This window comes from Oryx dammah, unplaced genomic scaffold (assembly GCF_014754425.2).
Source record: "Oryx dammah isolate SB20612 unplaced genomic scaffold, SCBI_Odam_1.1 HiC_scaffold_16, whole genome shotgun sequence".
In the NCBI taxonomy this organism is placed as follows: domain Eukaryota; kingdom Metazoa; phylum Chordata; class Mammalia; order Artiodactyla; family Bovidae; genus Oryx; species Oryx dammah.
This window is the reverse complement of record NW_024070200.1, coordinates 35199543-35213760: the sequence shown is the minus strand read 5'-3', so window position 1 is coordinate 35213760 and position 14218 is coordinate 35199543. Positions and strand designations below refer to the sequence as shown.

Genomic DNA, 14218 nt, shown 5'->3' with positions numbered 1-14218 from the left:
GGGTGGGGGAGGGGAGGCTCCCCCCCACCCCAACCACCACCACCGGGGCAGCTGACTTAGGAAAACCAACAGGACTGTTCCGATAGGAAATGTGTCCTGAGCAGGGCTCCTCCCAGTCACTGCCCCCAGGTCTGGCCCTGTGCTGGCACTGGGGACACGGAGAAATGACAAAGCGGCCGCCCTCAAGGAGAGCCTCGCCTAGTGGGGACCCAGAGCAGTAAACACACAATTACGGATCTTCACTCTTGGCTAGGCTGCTATAACTTCCATTTTCCTTTAAAAATCCTTCTGGGAAGGGAGAAAAACAATAAAGCAGAATCTAAAGCAGTGGAGCCACACTGCTGATTAAAATCTATATTGCTATAGCAGCCCCTCTGAGACGAGATCAGCTCCTGCGTTTGCACCAGCTGGGCTTGTGGAGCTTGTAAATAATTAAAAGGTAATTGGAAGGGGAGACCAAAGTATTAAGTGGATTTCTCTCTCTCAGGGCAACCAGGGAGTTTCATTGCTGCCAGTCACATTATCTTTCGGGATTATATTCTTGTTTTTTACTGACACATGCAGCTCCAGATAACAGTTGGAGGAGTAAACTAATTAAAGCTGCTTAGACTGCTTTGATAGGCTTGGAGATGAGGGGAAACCCAGACTCAAAACTTTCGATTGCCTTTGCAAGCAAACCAGTGGTAATAGGCACACTACTAAGAAAGCAATGAGGCTTTGGAAGATGGGGGAGAGAAAGAGGGATGAGGTTGGTGGGGAGAGGGAGAGGGAGAGAGGGAAGAAGAGGAGTTAACTCAGGATCTTTCATTGCTGGAGGCCGTCATTACAGCCCCACCTACAATAAAGAGGAGGACTTCATTCCCAGGTCTCAATAAAGGAGCTGACACAGAAACCAAGGGCTACACAATCAGGCAGGGTCCCGGGGAACATGCGGGCAGGAGCAGCTCCCCTAAGGCTTTGTCCTGAGGATGAAGAAGATGCCGCCACCCAGGGTGCCGAGAACTATCTCCTAGAGAGGCTGGGGTTCTGACCATGCTTCCTGAGGGCTGCCAGCTGGTGAACCCATTGCTGTGACAGAATACAAAGCCAGGAAGTTGAGTCACTGTGGGCTCCAGACTGAGACATGCCATGGTCCCAAGTGGAGATGGCTGGGGGTGGGTGGGTGCAGGAGAATGAGAATGAGACAAAGACCAGAAGCAGTAAGGCGCGATGTCCATGTGCCGTACACTTAAGCTGCAGGAGCGCCCCAACCAAGCCGGTGGATGCAAAAGTCAGAGAGCCAATGGATAGGGAAAAAAGTTAGCTTTTCCTTCCTGTGGGTCATTTCAGAATCCTCCCAACACAACCTGGAGGGCCTCCGTTTTTTCATTGGCCATTCTAAGTCTGTATTAAGCCAGATGCACCAGCAGGAAGCCCCATATACGAGTTTTAAGTGATATCCAGGACTACTTACTATAAGGCTAAGAAAAAAAGAGTATTTGAATTTGAAATGACTCCAGAGACCAGTTAATCAGAACAGTGACAAGAATAAAGCAGGACCGAATTTGGATGATCATTCCATTCATTTTCTACCCAGGCCCTCTCTGCCCTCTTCAACCTGACTGTCAATTATTCAGCTAAGTACGGGACCAACTGGCAATAAATGGCTCTTGTCCTCCTGGGCTAAGATGCTGGCACTCCACAGGGAGGATGGCTAAGAGTGGCCTGTGCACAGTGGGCACTCAATAAATGCTCAGTGAACTGAAGTGATGAGTAGGGTGCACACTCACCCCTCTTCTGCATAAAGACGAAGAGGTCATCCAGGAACTCTTTCCTCTCCGGGTCACTGTCCAGTTCATACAGCTGCAATCCCGAACCCACCAGAGAAAAGGAAAAAAACAAAAACACACCACAGTGAAAATAAATTCCATCTTATGTAGGACGTCTTACAACAGCGATACACAACCATCTGAATGACTACAGATGTGACTCACAGGCCACTTCTATCCTCATTCCTTGGGGAGCAGATACAATAACCCACTGCAGAACGGCCCCTTCTGTTATCACGAAGGAAACATTACAGACCTTGGCAAAATCACGAGAGATCTCTCTTCCCCGGCCTCCATCTGCATCGTCACTCCAGGCCAAACCACCATTCTAAAGGGGAACGAAGCAAGAGGTCAGAAGGCAGTAGGCAGGGAGTGAGGGGACAAGGCAGTCTTTTAGGGCACAGAGGGGGACCCTGAGCAACTGTGCTCTCCTGGCTCACACTGTAAGACCAACCCCTTGAGTAACTGCCTCTGCCCCCCTAAAAGGGACATCTTGGTTTTGTGCTTTCAATTATGGTTCCAATACCAGAGGGAGTCAGGCAGAAGAATCGTCTTCATTTGCTGGACGGGAGTAGGTGTCACTCATACTTGAGAACCCTGGAAGAGGGGACACAAAGGTCTAGCTTTGAGAACCGGCTCACCCCTAGATGATGTTCCGGAAGCCATCGTTCTGAGGTGAACCGTTTTTCTGCAGGTTCAGTGTGGCATACGTTTGTATGTTTTATGGTGTGCCTGTAAATTACACGGTATGTTGTGAAGATACCTAGCCTGGCCTCGCGCACAACACTTCAGTGGAAGATAAAGGGTCAAAGGGAGCAAGATGAAGATCTCGAAGATCTTGTGGTCTCTCAGCCAAGCCTCACCACCAGAAGCCCTAACTCTAGTGATTAGAACTGCCTAGTGATATGAGGGCCCCCGGGGCCTGAGATTACTCCCAAGATATAGAGAGACTGTTCCATTAGGGTGAAGTTCATTTTCATTAGAGAAGTAATGAAAACCTAATGCTAATTTAATTGATTAGGTCAAACCAACACCATTCAACTGATTGGGAGGAAATGGCAAATATGGTTTTGTTTATGTTCTTGAAATCTGCTTCCTGCTTTTATTCAGTTGAGTAACTCTTCTTTCTCAAATCAGGCATCATCTTCTACCTAGAGCTTTCCCTTCACACCGGATGCACAAGTTCCCTGGAAGCACTCTCTGTTCATCTTGAGCTTAGAATATGACATATTATCTTGGAATTATTTGTCATCCCCACATACTGTAAGCTCCTTGAAAGCAAAGTGTCTTCATCTTTGTACCTGCAGCACACAACACACTGCCTGACAATTTTAAGGCTCCAGTGGATATGTGATCAACTATAATCATTGTTAAAAGGCATTAACTGATTGTTTGAACCAAGTAAGCACCTCTTCAAAAAAATATACAGACACGTATATCACACAGGAGAGTCTGAAAGGCCCTCTGCTAGTGGAGAGGAAGAAATGTCAGAGCAGAAGTCGCCTGTTCACCTCATCCCACCTGTCAGTGAAGGACCCAGGGACGGCACTGGACACACTGAGACCATCACTCTCTCTTCTCTCCCTCAGGGCCAAAAGTGCCCACATGCACAAGCACACGTGTGCCAGCCAGCTGGCTGGGGTGTATAAGTGGCTGGGGAAGGACGTCTCCGGCTGGGGAGTGGGCTGAGCTGCAGGCCCACTTTGTGAGAGCAGCAATTCACCACACACCAGGTTAAGGATAACCAAGAAGAAGTGACACCCTGTCAGTTGACATGAAACAGGCTCCATCAAATTGTTTCCCTGCTTATCTACTGAAAGACGTGTGTAAGGAAGTGCTCAGGAAATGCTATCTGGCTGTGCTCACATCATCTCCCCAGGCAGAGGCCGTAGAAACGTTCCTACAGCACCTTCAGCTCAGAGAGGCCAACAACCAAGTGGAACACTGTTTAAAAAAAAAAAAACAAAACTAAAACCCACGCTGTAATTACACTCAACAGAAACCCGGTGTCATCTGGTGGCAACTAGCACAATGAATAATCAAGATGAATTATGCCTGTCAGGTCAGCAAAACCAGACAGAGTTACGGTCTCCTTTCAAAGGCTGCAGCAGGTCGCCCTAATGCCTAGTGATTTCGTTTGAGCCAGTAATTCCTGCTGGAAAGTCAATTATCCCGGGAGCCCCTATCAGCTGAAAGACATTTAATGGGGGATCATTGCTGCTTCTGTTATGTCAGCTGTTTACCGTGGCAGCTCAATTCCCAACTCTCTAGCTAGAGATCTGAAGCTGATTCTGTTCACAGGAGGATTCTTTCTCTATCAGTCACCAAGAGAGAGGGAAAAACAGTTTCTTTTTTTGCTAATCACGGTAACCTCGAGGAGCTCTGAATGCTCACTCAGAAGCTATTTAACACTCAGCTGGGTAGGGAGGAAGGAATCCACAGCCTAGAATCTCAGACAGGGCTTTCCGCAGCAGGAAGGGAGTGCACAAACAAGCATGCCAGTGCCGGTGCCACCGGTGGAGTGACTGTGAGTGAAAATAAACACCCGAGTGCGAGGGTTCGGCTCTGGGAACAGAGGAGAAGGCCCTGAGGATGGAGTGACTGGTCTTCACCAGCTCTGCCCGAGTCACAGGACAGCCCAAGCGCTGGGACGGTCAGACTGTGGACTAGTCGTGGCCCACCGAGAACCACTCAGGTCAAAATCTGCTTTGAGCTGTGGTTTTACTCTGAAATGCACTAGGACGGTGACCAGGGAGGACAAGGAGGCTTGTCAGAACCGGGCGGAAACAGGATACTACATTCCTATGAGCAATCCCCGTTTGACCCATTCCTCAGATAGGAATGTCCATTTAGTGTTTAAAGGAAACACAGGGAAAGAGCTGCCCGGGAGTGGAGGTGTTTTCTTTTGTCCAGGCAAAACTGGACCATTATATAATTGAAAATATTCAGTTGGGGCTGATGGGGACACGTCCACTCTCTCTGCATTGCTCTGTCGTGAGACAGTTCAAGTTCCACCTTGAGTCACAGGATTTTCTGGCTGAGGTGAGGGTACTTCCTAAACCCTGCCTGCCCTTCACGGTCCGGCTGCTTCCTCTGGGAAGCCTCTGCCCACAGTGGTGTTCTCCTCTGGGCGGTGTGGCCTCGTGTTCTATTGTGCCCCTGCCTGTGCCCAGTTTGTAAGCATCCTGTCAGGGTATCCCTGGCCCCCAGCACGTGAAAAGCCCTGACTCATCTGCTGAGAGACAGGGAGGGGCTCCTCCATGGAACTTCCAACCCCACAGCTCCTGTCTTCCCCTCTCCTTTCATTAGCAGGAGTAGAGGCTTCAGAAGTTATTTTCTTGGTTCTTAACTCTGCTCAATGGCTGTAAAACACAGCTCGCTTGTGCACTTCAAGTTTATGTACAGGAGGTTTCTACCTATCAACAGGGTGTGGGTGTGGCTGCTGGGAAGTTTTCAGCTCGGAAATGACTGAATTCTTGAATGTAGAATGTGGCTGACAGCAGCTAGTGGAGGAGGAACTCAGGGAATGGTAGAAGCAAATGTGGAGAAAATACGCCCCCGAAGAGTCAGCTCAATAAAGATCGAGAGAGGCCCCCAAGTAAACCATTTCAGTTGAAGGTCGCCACATGCAGTCGAGCAGCCGGGGAAGAGGCTTTGTTCCCTGTGGGCAGCAGGCAGCCAGGGTTCAACAGCCCAGAGACGTGCGGAAGCAACAGTAGCCAGAGCTGCCGCTCGCTGCCATTTACGACCTTCTCAGCCTCCCTTACTTGAGGGCTCACTTTACCAGCTTTGATCTCACCAGGAGCTCACAGGAAACTGACAGTTTGTTCCCAAATACCCACCTAAGGCTAGCTTTCCCTACCATACCCACATTCAGCTCATTTCCCCCAGGGAGGCCACAGTGTTTTGCCTATAAATCTCTCAAAATTGGTTGTGAAAGAAAGCTGGAGAAAGAAGAAAGCAGAGCAGGAAGCTAGCGTCCGCACATCTTCTGTGTAACCAGGGCCTGACCCGGAGCTAGCTAAGCAATTTCTCCCTTAATTCCACAATGGAGAGGGTGTTATTTGGAAACGGGAAAACAATGGCTCACAGAGCAAGTTAGTCACCTTGCCCGCATTCTCAGAGCTTCTCAGTGGCAGCATCAGCATTGAAGCCCGGGTCTGCCTGTCTCTGTGGTACACCACCACACTGCCTCGTGGGTGCAAAGAACAGTCGAAAGTGTTCTGGGTGGGACCTCAGGGAGGGATGGAGGGAGGAAATGAAGAATAACGTTCTCTATACGCAGAATGCCTACAAATGCCAGGTCTTGCTTGGCCTTGGGCGGCTCTATCAATGGGAGATTCTTTTACTCCTTGATTCTTCTCATTGGTTTCATCTGGCAGGTGCAGTCAAACAGAAACCCAGCCCTCACACAGCACTTGCCCAAGGGACTTACCTGGGACCACTGAAGGTACCAGAAAAAGAACAGCTCACCTTTTACCACTACCTTCCAAACAGAACCTCCTGTCTAAGAGGAGCTGCCCACCTTCCTCGCAGGAGAGAGAAGGGGAGACTCCTTTCTTTCTGATTGCTCTGAGGGGACTGAACGGATATGGCACCTGGCACTCCCAACCTACTCATAAAAGGCCTTGGAAAAAATAACCAATCAGAGTCTAATCTAACTGCCACTCAAAATTTAAATACTGCCTCCTCAACACCTCAGCCCTGGAAGGGGAAATGTATTCATCATCCTTGAAAATCGAAAAGGCTGCCTTGTGGAAGAGGAAGAGGGCTTGTCTTTTTTTTCCCCTTTTCTCTCTAAAGCCCCAGAGGGCAGAACTAGAGTCACGAAGCAGAAGTTAACCGAGAGAAGATTTCAGGTTGATTACAAGAAAGACTTTTCCAACAGTCAGAACAGCCCAGTAATGGAGTGGGCCTTCTCAGGAGGTGGGCTACTTCCTGTCCCCGGAGGACTGTCTGTCTGGTATGTCATGGTGTGGAATCCAACGTGAGAGGGGGCCCCTAGGAGAAGCAAACAGCCTGCGACATTCACTCAGCGCTGCTTTCCTGAGCACCTGCCCCACTTAAGAGAGCTGTGCAGGCTGCTGAGGAGAATCACCACTCCCCCCAAAGTGGTTCCCACACCGGAGTTCTACCACAAAGCTGGAAAAACAGGCTGAACACACACAGCATTTAATAGACAGAGCAAGCCAAAGTACCAAAACACAAAGTGCCAGGGAGCTGGAAGAAAGGAGGTGGCTCAGAGGTGGAGATGAAGCTGGCCTGGAAGAATGGGCTGAGAGGTTTACAGTCTCAATGAGCATGGAGTGGGGGATAAATAGGCATGTTTTGGCAGAGAGGATGCAAGTCTGAATAGTTAAGGTGGAAAGAGGCTGTGAGATGCCTTGAATACCAGGAGGAAATTTAAGCTCTGAAATGTGAAGAGCGGGGAGGCTGTGGATGTTTTCTGAACAGAAAACAGATGATTAAATCAGTGTTTTAGCTGATTTTAATCACTCATTTTTGTTGGAAAATGCATGATATACAAATGTCTGGAGCCACCTCACTGGACTGGAATTATGGGAGATTTTCACTTTTTTCCAATTTTTCATTATATTCATTCACATACAAACACTGGATCACCAGAATATACGAGATACTGTGAAAGGTTCTAAGGGGAAGAGAACAAGATAGATAAGAACCTCTGACTTCTTGGATGTTAGAATCTAATGGAGAGAGATGATTTTAAAAACTGTTTATTTCCTCTAGATTAACATCTGAATCATCTGTCATGACCCAACACTTGCTTCTCCTCCCCACCCATCCCCGCAACAAAGAAAATTCAGACTGCATTAAAATTATAGAATAATGAACTGATACAATCACAATATTTAGTGTTTCAGGTAAGACAGCAATATGACTCTTCACTTTATAAAATGTGTTTTTAATGTTTCTTGGTAATGATTCACAAGGTCAGTACATTACTTTTGTAAACAGCAGTGAAGATTTGAGAAGAAAAGCCAGCACTAGGGCTGGCCACACTGAGAGTCTGGGTTGGGGGTGGGGAGAGCAGTAGAACTGGGGAGAAACGACTGTCCTAGACCAGCCAAGTCAGAGAATCAACTAGATCTGGACGGAGGGGATGAAGCAGGACAAGAAGGATGAATCTGAATCTTAACGTGAGAAAAGTCAGTTCCAATGAAAATGGAGAGACGCTGGGCAGGGGATCAAGCAAGATGCCTTGGAGCACTAATGAAAACAGTCCACTGTCTCTGGGGGTGTGTTACAGGTGACAAGAACAATCCAACAGCCCTGGAGGAAGCCAGGCTATAGCACCTGGTAGCAGCAGGAGCCAAAGGCTTATTGCCAAACTTCCAGTGAGAAGAGACATTTAACCAGCGTCTCCTGACCCAAGAAAGATACCTTGGGCTTTTTCACTGGGGATTTGGAAGAAGGAAAAAAAAAAAAGCCCAACCAGACCACGCCTCTAAGACCTTAGGAGCCAGCGCTGCATTCCTTAGAGCTGTGCCTCCCCAGAGACAGGAGCGCCTGACTTTAAAAGCAATTAAGTATCTAGGCTATTTTAGGATTACTCCTTGACCACCTGGAATATCTTATTAAAGCACAGCTCAGATGTCCAAAGCAATTTTAGTCCCCATTCCTCACTCTTCCCCAAGGCAAGAGTTAACCCTTTCCTTCAGGTTTAAAACACAGAGGCTAAGTTACTAGCTCTTCACTTGAGTTCCCCATATTCTGAAACCTCTAAGAAGCTGTCCGGTCCTTAGAACGCTATCACACACACTACAGCTTTACAGAGATTTTTGGGTGTTCTCTGAAAGCAACACAACAGTAACGTGTTTCCTTTCTGTCTACTCTATAATCTAATAGATTCTGAATCACACCCACCGTTCAGATCTGGGCAAATTCCTGGGACTTGAACCTCATAGTCAGCTCCATGGGTAGACTTCAAAGGACTGATCCCAAGCTCAAGGATATCAGCTAGTAACTTTGAAATATAAAGTGTAAGAAAAGTACTCCAGCTGAATACTGCTGTTGTTAGCACTGTTCTTTTTTTTTTAAATAAGCAACACATGAACTACCTTTTCTTTGCTCTGCCTGTGTCTGTAGGTATTACCCCTAACACTTGTGACTATCTGCTACTGGACAAGTGGATAATGCTGTAATGTTAAATGTCCAATTCCCAGATCTCAAGAAGAAAAGAAAAAACACCTCTGCTCTCCCACCAGTTTTAACTGATCCCAAGAGGTAATGAGACAGGCACAAAGGGGTAATGGGCAGGATTATAGGAGAATCCTGAAAGGAGAGGGGAGCCCCAGGAAGTAAAACAGATACTGTTAGAAGCAACACTGTTGGACTACAAAACCCTATAGATAAGATCAGGATTACTGCTCTTAGCTCAATGGCTCAGGCCTTGGAAGCACTAGAGTTATAATTATCAGATGCACACCTTCCGCTGTCAGGTAACTTTAGCAGGAACCAGAAAGTGCTTCCCCACGTTCTTACTGGCAACAAAGGTCAATTCAAACTCGGTGGCTTGGAAAAAGAGCCAAGGGACCCTTTTCTGATTAAGCAGCAGAAAGGGGGAAGGGTGGAGGAAGGGAGAGAGGGTGGCAGTCCTGCCTTTCCATCTAGGCATATAATCACACTTTCAGGCCATAATCAAGAAGACTGCCCAGAAATGGGGTGTTCCTACAAAAAGGAGGAAGAAAAACTCCAATGCTCTGTTGGGGATGAGGACACCTCTATGCTGAAGAGTGAAGTGGCCCAGACAAGGCTAAGTCTGAGCGCCCCACAGGAAATTTCCAGCTCCTTTTCTCTGCAGTATTTGAGTCGGCAGCACAGCTTATTCAACCCGTTAGCTACCAACCACCTGACCATCCATAATGGTTGCTAACATCCCTTCACACAGCAGAGCTCAGGAAGCCAGAGCAGGAGAGCCGAGTGGGAGAACACCTCCCCTGAGACCTGAAGAAGTCAAGAAACCTGCCTGAAGTCAGTGCTTCAGAAATTGCTTTCACAATTTTTTTTCCAAACTACATATTTTAAATGTATAGAAAGAAGAATAAAAAAAAAATGCTATGATGAATTACTTCATAAAGTAAAAAAAAAAACCACAAACTTTCCCTTCAAGTTTGAAGGGAAGTTTCCTCAGGCAGAATAGTTTCCTCAGGCAGAATAGTTTCCTCAGGCAGAATAGTTGCATTATGTTTACAAATCAACCTCACTGACAACCTGAGAGCTTCTCCTAGGGCTTTGCCCACCCCACTCCCACCCCCGCTCCACAGGCGGGTGGCACTGTGGTACACACACTGCCACTCCGATGCCAGCTGCCCCTGTGCTGCCTGTCACCTCTCCCAGGCTGAGTCTCTCATACGGAGATGGTAACTTATTCCTCTGAGGCGCCTGTGCCCCTGGCACAGGGCCTGGCAGACAGAAGGGGCTCAAATGAACGTCAGTACCTGAGAAAGAAGCCAAAGGAACGTCGTTCGGAGAGTCACTATGGGCCAAGTGATGAATCTGGCAGGGGGTGGACTGGGGGAATCGTGCTGAAAAGCAGGTGAACTTCCAGTTTTAAAGGACGACTCCATAAAAGGGAACTAAAAGGCAATATAAGCCATTTCTGAGAGAAAACAATTTAAAGTTCAGGACGATAACAGAAGAGACTGTAGTCCCCACCCCACCCCGAAAGAAGTTTGTTCACACATTCAATTAGAAAAGCTTTAAAAAATGATAACATTCAGTGATAAGAAGGGATTGGGGCAATGGGATCTCCTAGATTCCCATAGGAAAATATTAAAACACCAGCACCTTTCCTGAAAGTCACTTGCCTTAAAATGCCTATGTCAATAAAAACAACAGCAGCAATAACAACTAATAATAACTGCTAACCCAGGCCCTATTCCAGTATTTTATGTGCATTAAACATTTAAACCTCAGCACAATGCTCTGAGGTAGGTAGTATTACTACCCTTATTTTTCACATGAGAAAACCAAGGCACAAGGAAGACCCAAGAAAGTGACTTGAAGAAGGCTGCCAAGTGATCCAAGAGTGTGGGGTCAGAAGCTAATGTAGGCCATGTACCTGCAAGCGCCTGGAGACTGCCTTGCCTTCTCAGTCTCCTGACTGTGTAGTTCTATGAATCCACCTGAAAGCAGCAACTAGAAATACAGTACATCCTTATTTATAATAAGAAAAAAATCACAGAAGCCTAACAGTGTGACAGTAAGGGAACAGGGAACCTGCGAAAATTCTCTCCATGTGACAGAACATTGTGTAGCCATTTAACACAGCTTCTTAAAAGAGTTCAATCCCTACTTCACATCCTTCCCATTAATTCTAGATGGAGTTAAGATACACATATAAAAATACAACCATAAAATAACAACATATATATATTTTATAATCTTGGGAGATGGGAGGGCCTTTTAAAGTATAACAGAAATCATAAAGGGAAAAGTCAACTAGGTTTAGCAACATCAAAAATTTAAACTACTAGGTGAAAGAACTATAATTAAGCTGAATAGGCAACAACTGAGAAAAACACTTGAAACACAAAGACAAGGATCTATATGCAAAAGAGCTACTACAGATCAGTAAGAAAAGATAACAGAATAGAAAAAAACAAGTAAAGGCCACATAATAGAACATACCACAACTCATGGAATGCAGCAAAAGCAGTACTCGGAGAGAAGTTTATAGTTGTAACAAACGTCTACATTAAAAAGTAAGAAAGATGTCAAATAAACAACCTAACTATACTTCAAGGAGCCAGAAAAGGAAGAACAAACTAAGCCCAAAGTTAGCAGAAGGAAGGAAATAATAAAGATTAGGGCAGAAATAAACAAAACAGAGAACAGAAAAACATCAATGAAACTAACAGGTTTCTTTTTAAGATAAACAAAATTGACAAACCTTTTCAGTTAAATTAAGAAAAAAAGAGAAGACATATTCAGAAATGAAACAGCAGACATAGAGACAATGCCACAGAAATAAAAAGGATTGTAAGAGCCTGCCGTGAATGATCATATGCAAGCAAGCTGGATAATCTAGAAGAAATGGATACCTTCCCAGAAACTTACAACCTACCAAGACTGAATCATGAAGAAACAGAAAATCTGAAGAGACCTATAATTAGTAAGGAGACTGCATCGTAATCAAAAACTCACAACAAAGAAAAGCCTTGGAAGGGACAGCCTCACAAGTAAATTCTACTAAACATTTAGAGAATTAAAACATCAATCCTTCCCAAACTCTTCCCAAAAATTGAAGAGGAGGGAATACTTCTAAACTCATTTCATGAGGCCAGTACTACCCTGATACCAAAGCCAGAAAAAGCCACTACGAGAAAACTATCTGATGAATATAGATGTAAAATCCTTAATAAACTACTAGCAAACCATATTTGAGAGCACATTAAAAGGATCATACAGCATGACCAAGTAGGATTGATCCCTGGAATGCAAGGATGATTCAACATTCAAAAATCAATCAATGTGCCACACCACATTAACTGAAAAAAAGGATAAAAATCACAAGATTATCTCAAGAGATGCAGAAAAAGAAACTGACAAAATTTAACACCATTCCATGATAAAAATACTCAACAAACTAGGAAAAGAATGAATGGTTTCAACATTTTAAAGGCCATATATGAAAAGTCTCTAGCTAACATCCTACTCAATGATGAAAAACTAAAAGCTCTGATACCACTTCTATTCAACATAGTACTGGAAGCCCTAACTAGAACAATTAGGCAAGAAAAAGAAGTAAACAGGCATCCAAACTGGAAAGGAAAAAAATAACATTACCTCTGCTGGCAGATGACATGCACTTATATGAATCAATAGAAACCTTTAAAGATTCCACACATAGAACACACTCATAAACTGTTAGATCTAATAAATGAATTCTATAGGATACCCAATCAACATACAAAAATCAGTTTTGTTTCTGTAAATTAACAACAAACAACCTGAAAAAGAAATTAAGAAAAGCAATCTCATTTACTTTGCAAATGATCAAACAGAACAAAATACCTAAAATGAATCTTACTGAAGAGATTAAAGATTTGTACACTGAAAACTACAAAACATTACTGAATGAAAACAAAGGAGATACAGATAAATGGAAATACATCCTGTGTTCATGAATTGGAAGAACTTAATATTGTAGAATGTCCATGCTACCCAAAAGTGATCTACAGATTTAATGCAACCCTGACCAAAATCCCAAGGGCATATATTAACAGAAAAAGAAAAAACAATCCTAAAATTCTTTGGAACCACAAAGGACCCCAATAGCTAAAACAATCCTGAGAAAGACGAACAAAGCTGAGGCCTCAGACATCCTGATTACAGAACATATTACAAAGCTACAATAATAAAATAGTATGGTACTAGCATTAAGACAGACATACAGACCAAGAGAACAGAATATAGAGCCCAGAAATAAACCCATGCACAATGATCAACTGATTTTTGACAGGATGCCAAGAATACACAATGGAGAAAGGACAGTCCCTTCAACAAATGGTGTTGGGAAAACTGGATATCCACATTCAAGAAATGGATTCTTATTTTACACCATGCACAAAAAAATCATTTCAACCAAAATGTAAATAAGCATAAATAAAGCAAAATAAACCACTCACAGAAGGACAAATACTGTGTGATTCCATTTGTAGGAAGTATCTAAAGTAAACTCAGTGAAGAAGAAAGTAGAATGGTGGGGACTTCCTTGGTGGTCTAGCAGTTAAGACTCTGTGCTCCCAATGCAGGGAGCCCAGATTTGATTCCGGGTCAGGGAACTAGATACCACAACTAAAAGTTCACATGCCGCAACTAAAGATCCCTCAGGCCGCAACTGTGACGTGGCACAGCCAAGTAAATAAATAAATTTCTTTTTTTTTTTTTTTTTTTTAAATAAATAAATTTCAAGAAAGGAAAGGAAAAAGTAGAATGGTGGTTACCAGGGCCTGGGGCGGGGGTGGGAGGTTAAGAGATGGGAAGCTTAATGGGTATAACTTTGTCATGCAAAATAGAAAAGTTCTAAAGATCTGCTGTACAACACTGTGCTTAGAGCTAATAATAAGAACTATATACTTAAAAATGTGTTAAGAGTAAATCCTGTGTTTTCACAGTTAAAAAAAAAAAGGAAAAATGAGCAAAGGCAGGGTAAGTCACAGAACAAATACAAAAGGCAAACAGACATATGAAAAGACAGTCATATACATATACCTGCAGTTGAGCAGATTCTAACTTCTAGAATATTTAATCTAGCCTACCACAGCAATACAGACAGAAGGGCAAAGGGTCAAAGAGCATCTACAAACACAGTCTGCATTTATACTAAACACATATACTCTCACACATTCTGTGGTCACACACTAAATAGGTAAACACACGGGAAC

At 44.5% G+C, this 14218-nt stretch overlaps 1 protein-coding gene across 1 annotated transcript in view; it reads right to left on the bottom strand.

The window, feature by feature from the left end:
* Window positions 1-14218, bottom strand: part of ARID3B (AT-rich interaction domain 3B) — a 47751-nt gene that overhangs the window by 18563 nt on the left and 14970 nt on the right. The window contains exons 3-4 of the mRNA XM_040257246.1: window positions 2065-2136; window positions 1770-1842 (exon numbers count right to left, since the gene is read on the bottom strand). Of these exons, the coding sequence (XP_040113180.1) occupies window positions 1770-1842; window positions 2065-2136 (145 nt within the window). The remainder of the gene's footprint in view (window positions 1-1769; window positions 1843-2064; window positions 2137-14218) is intronic.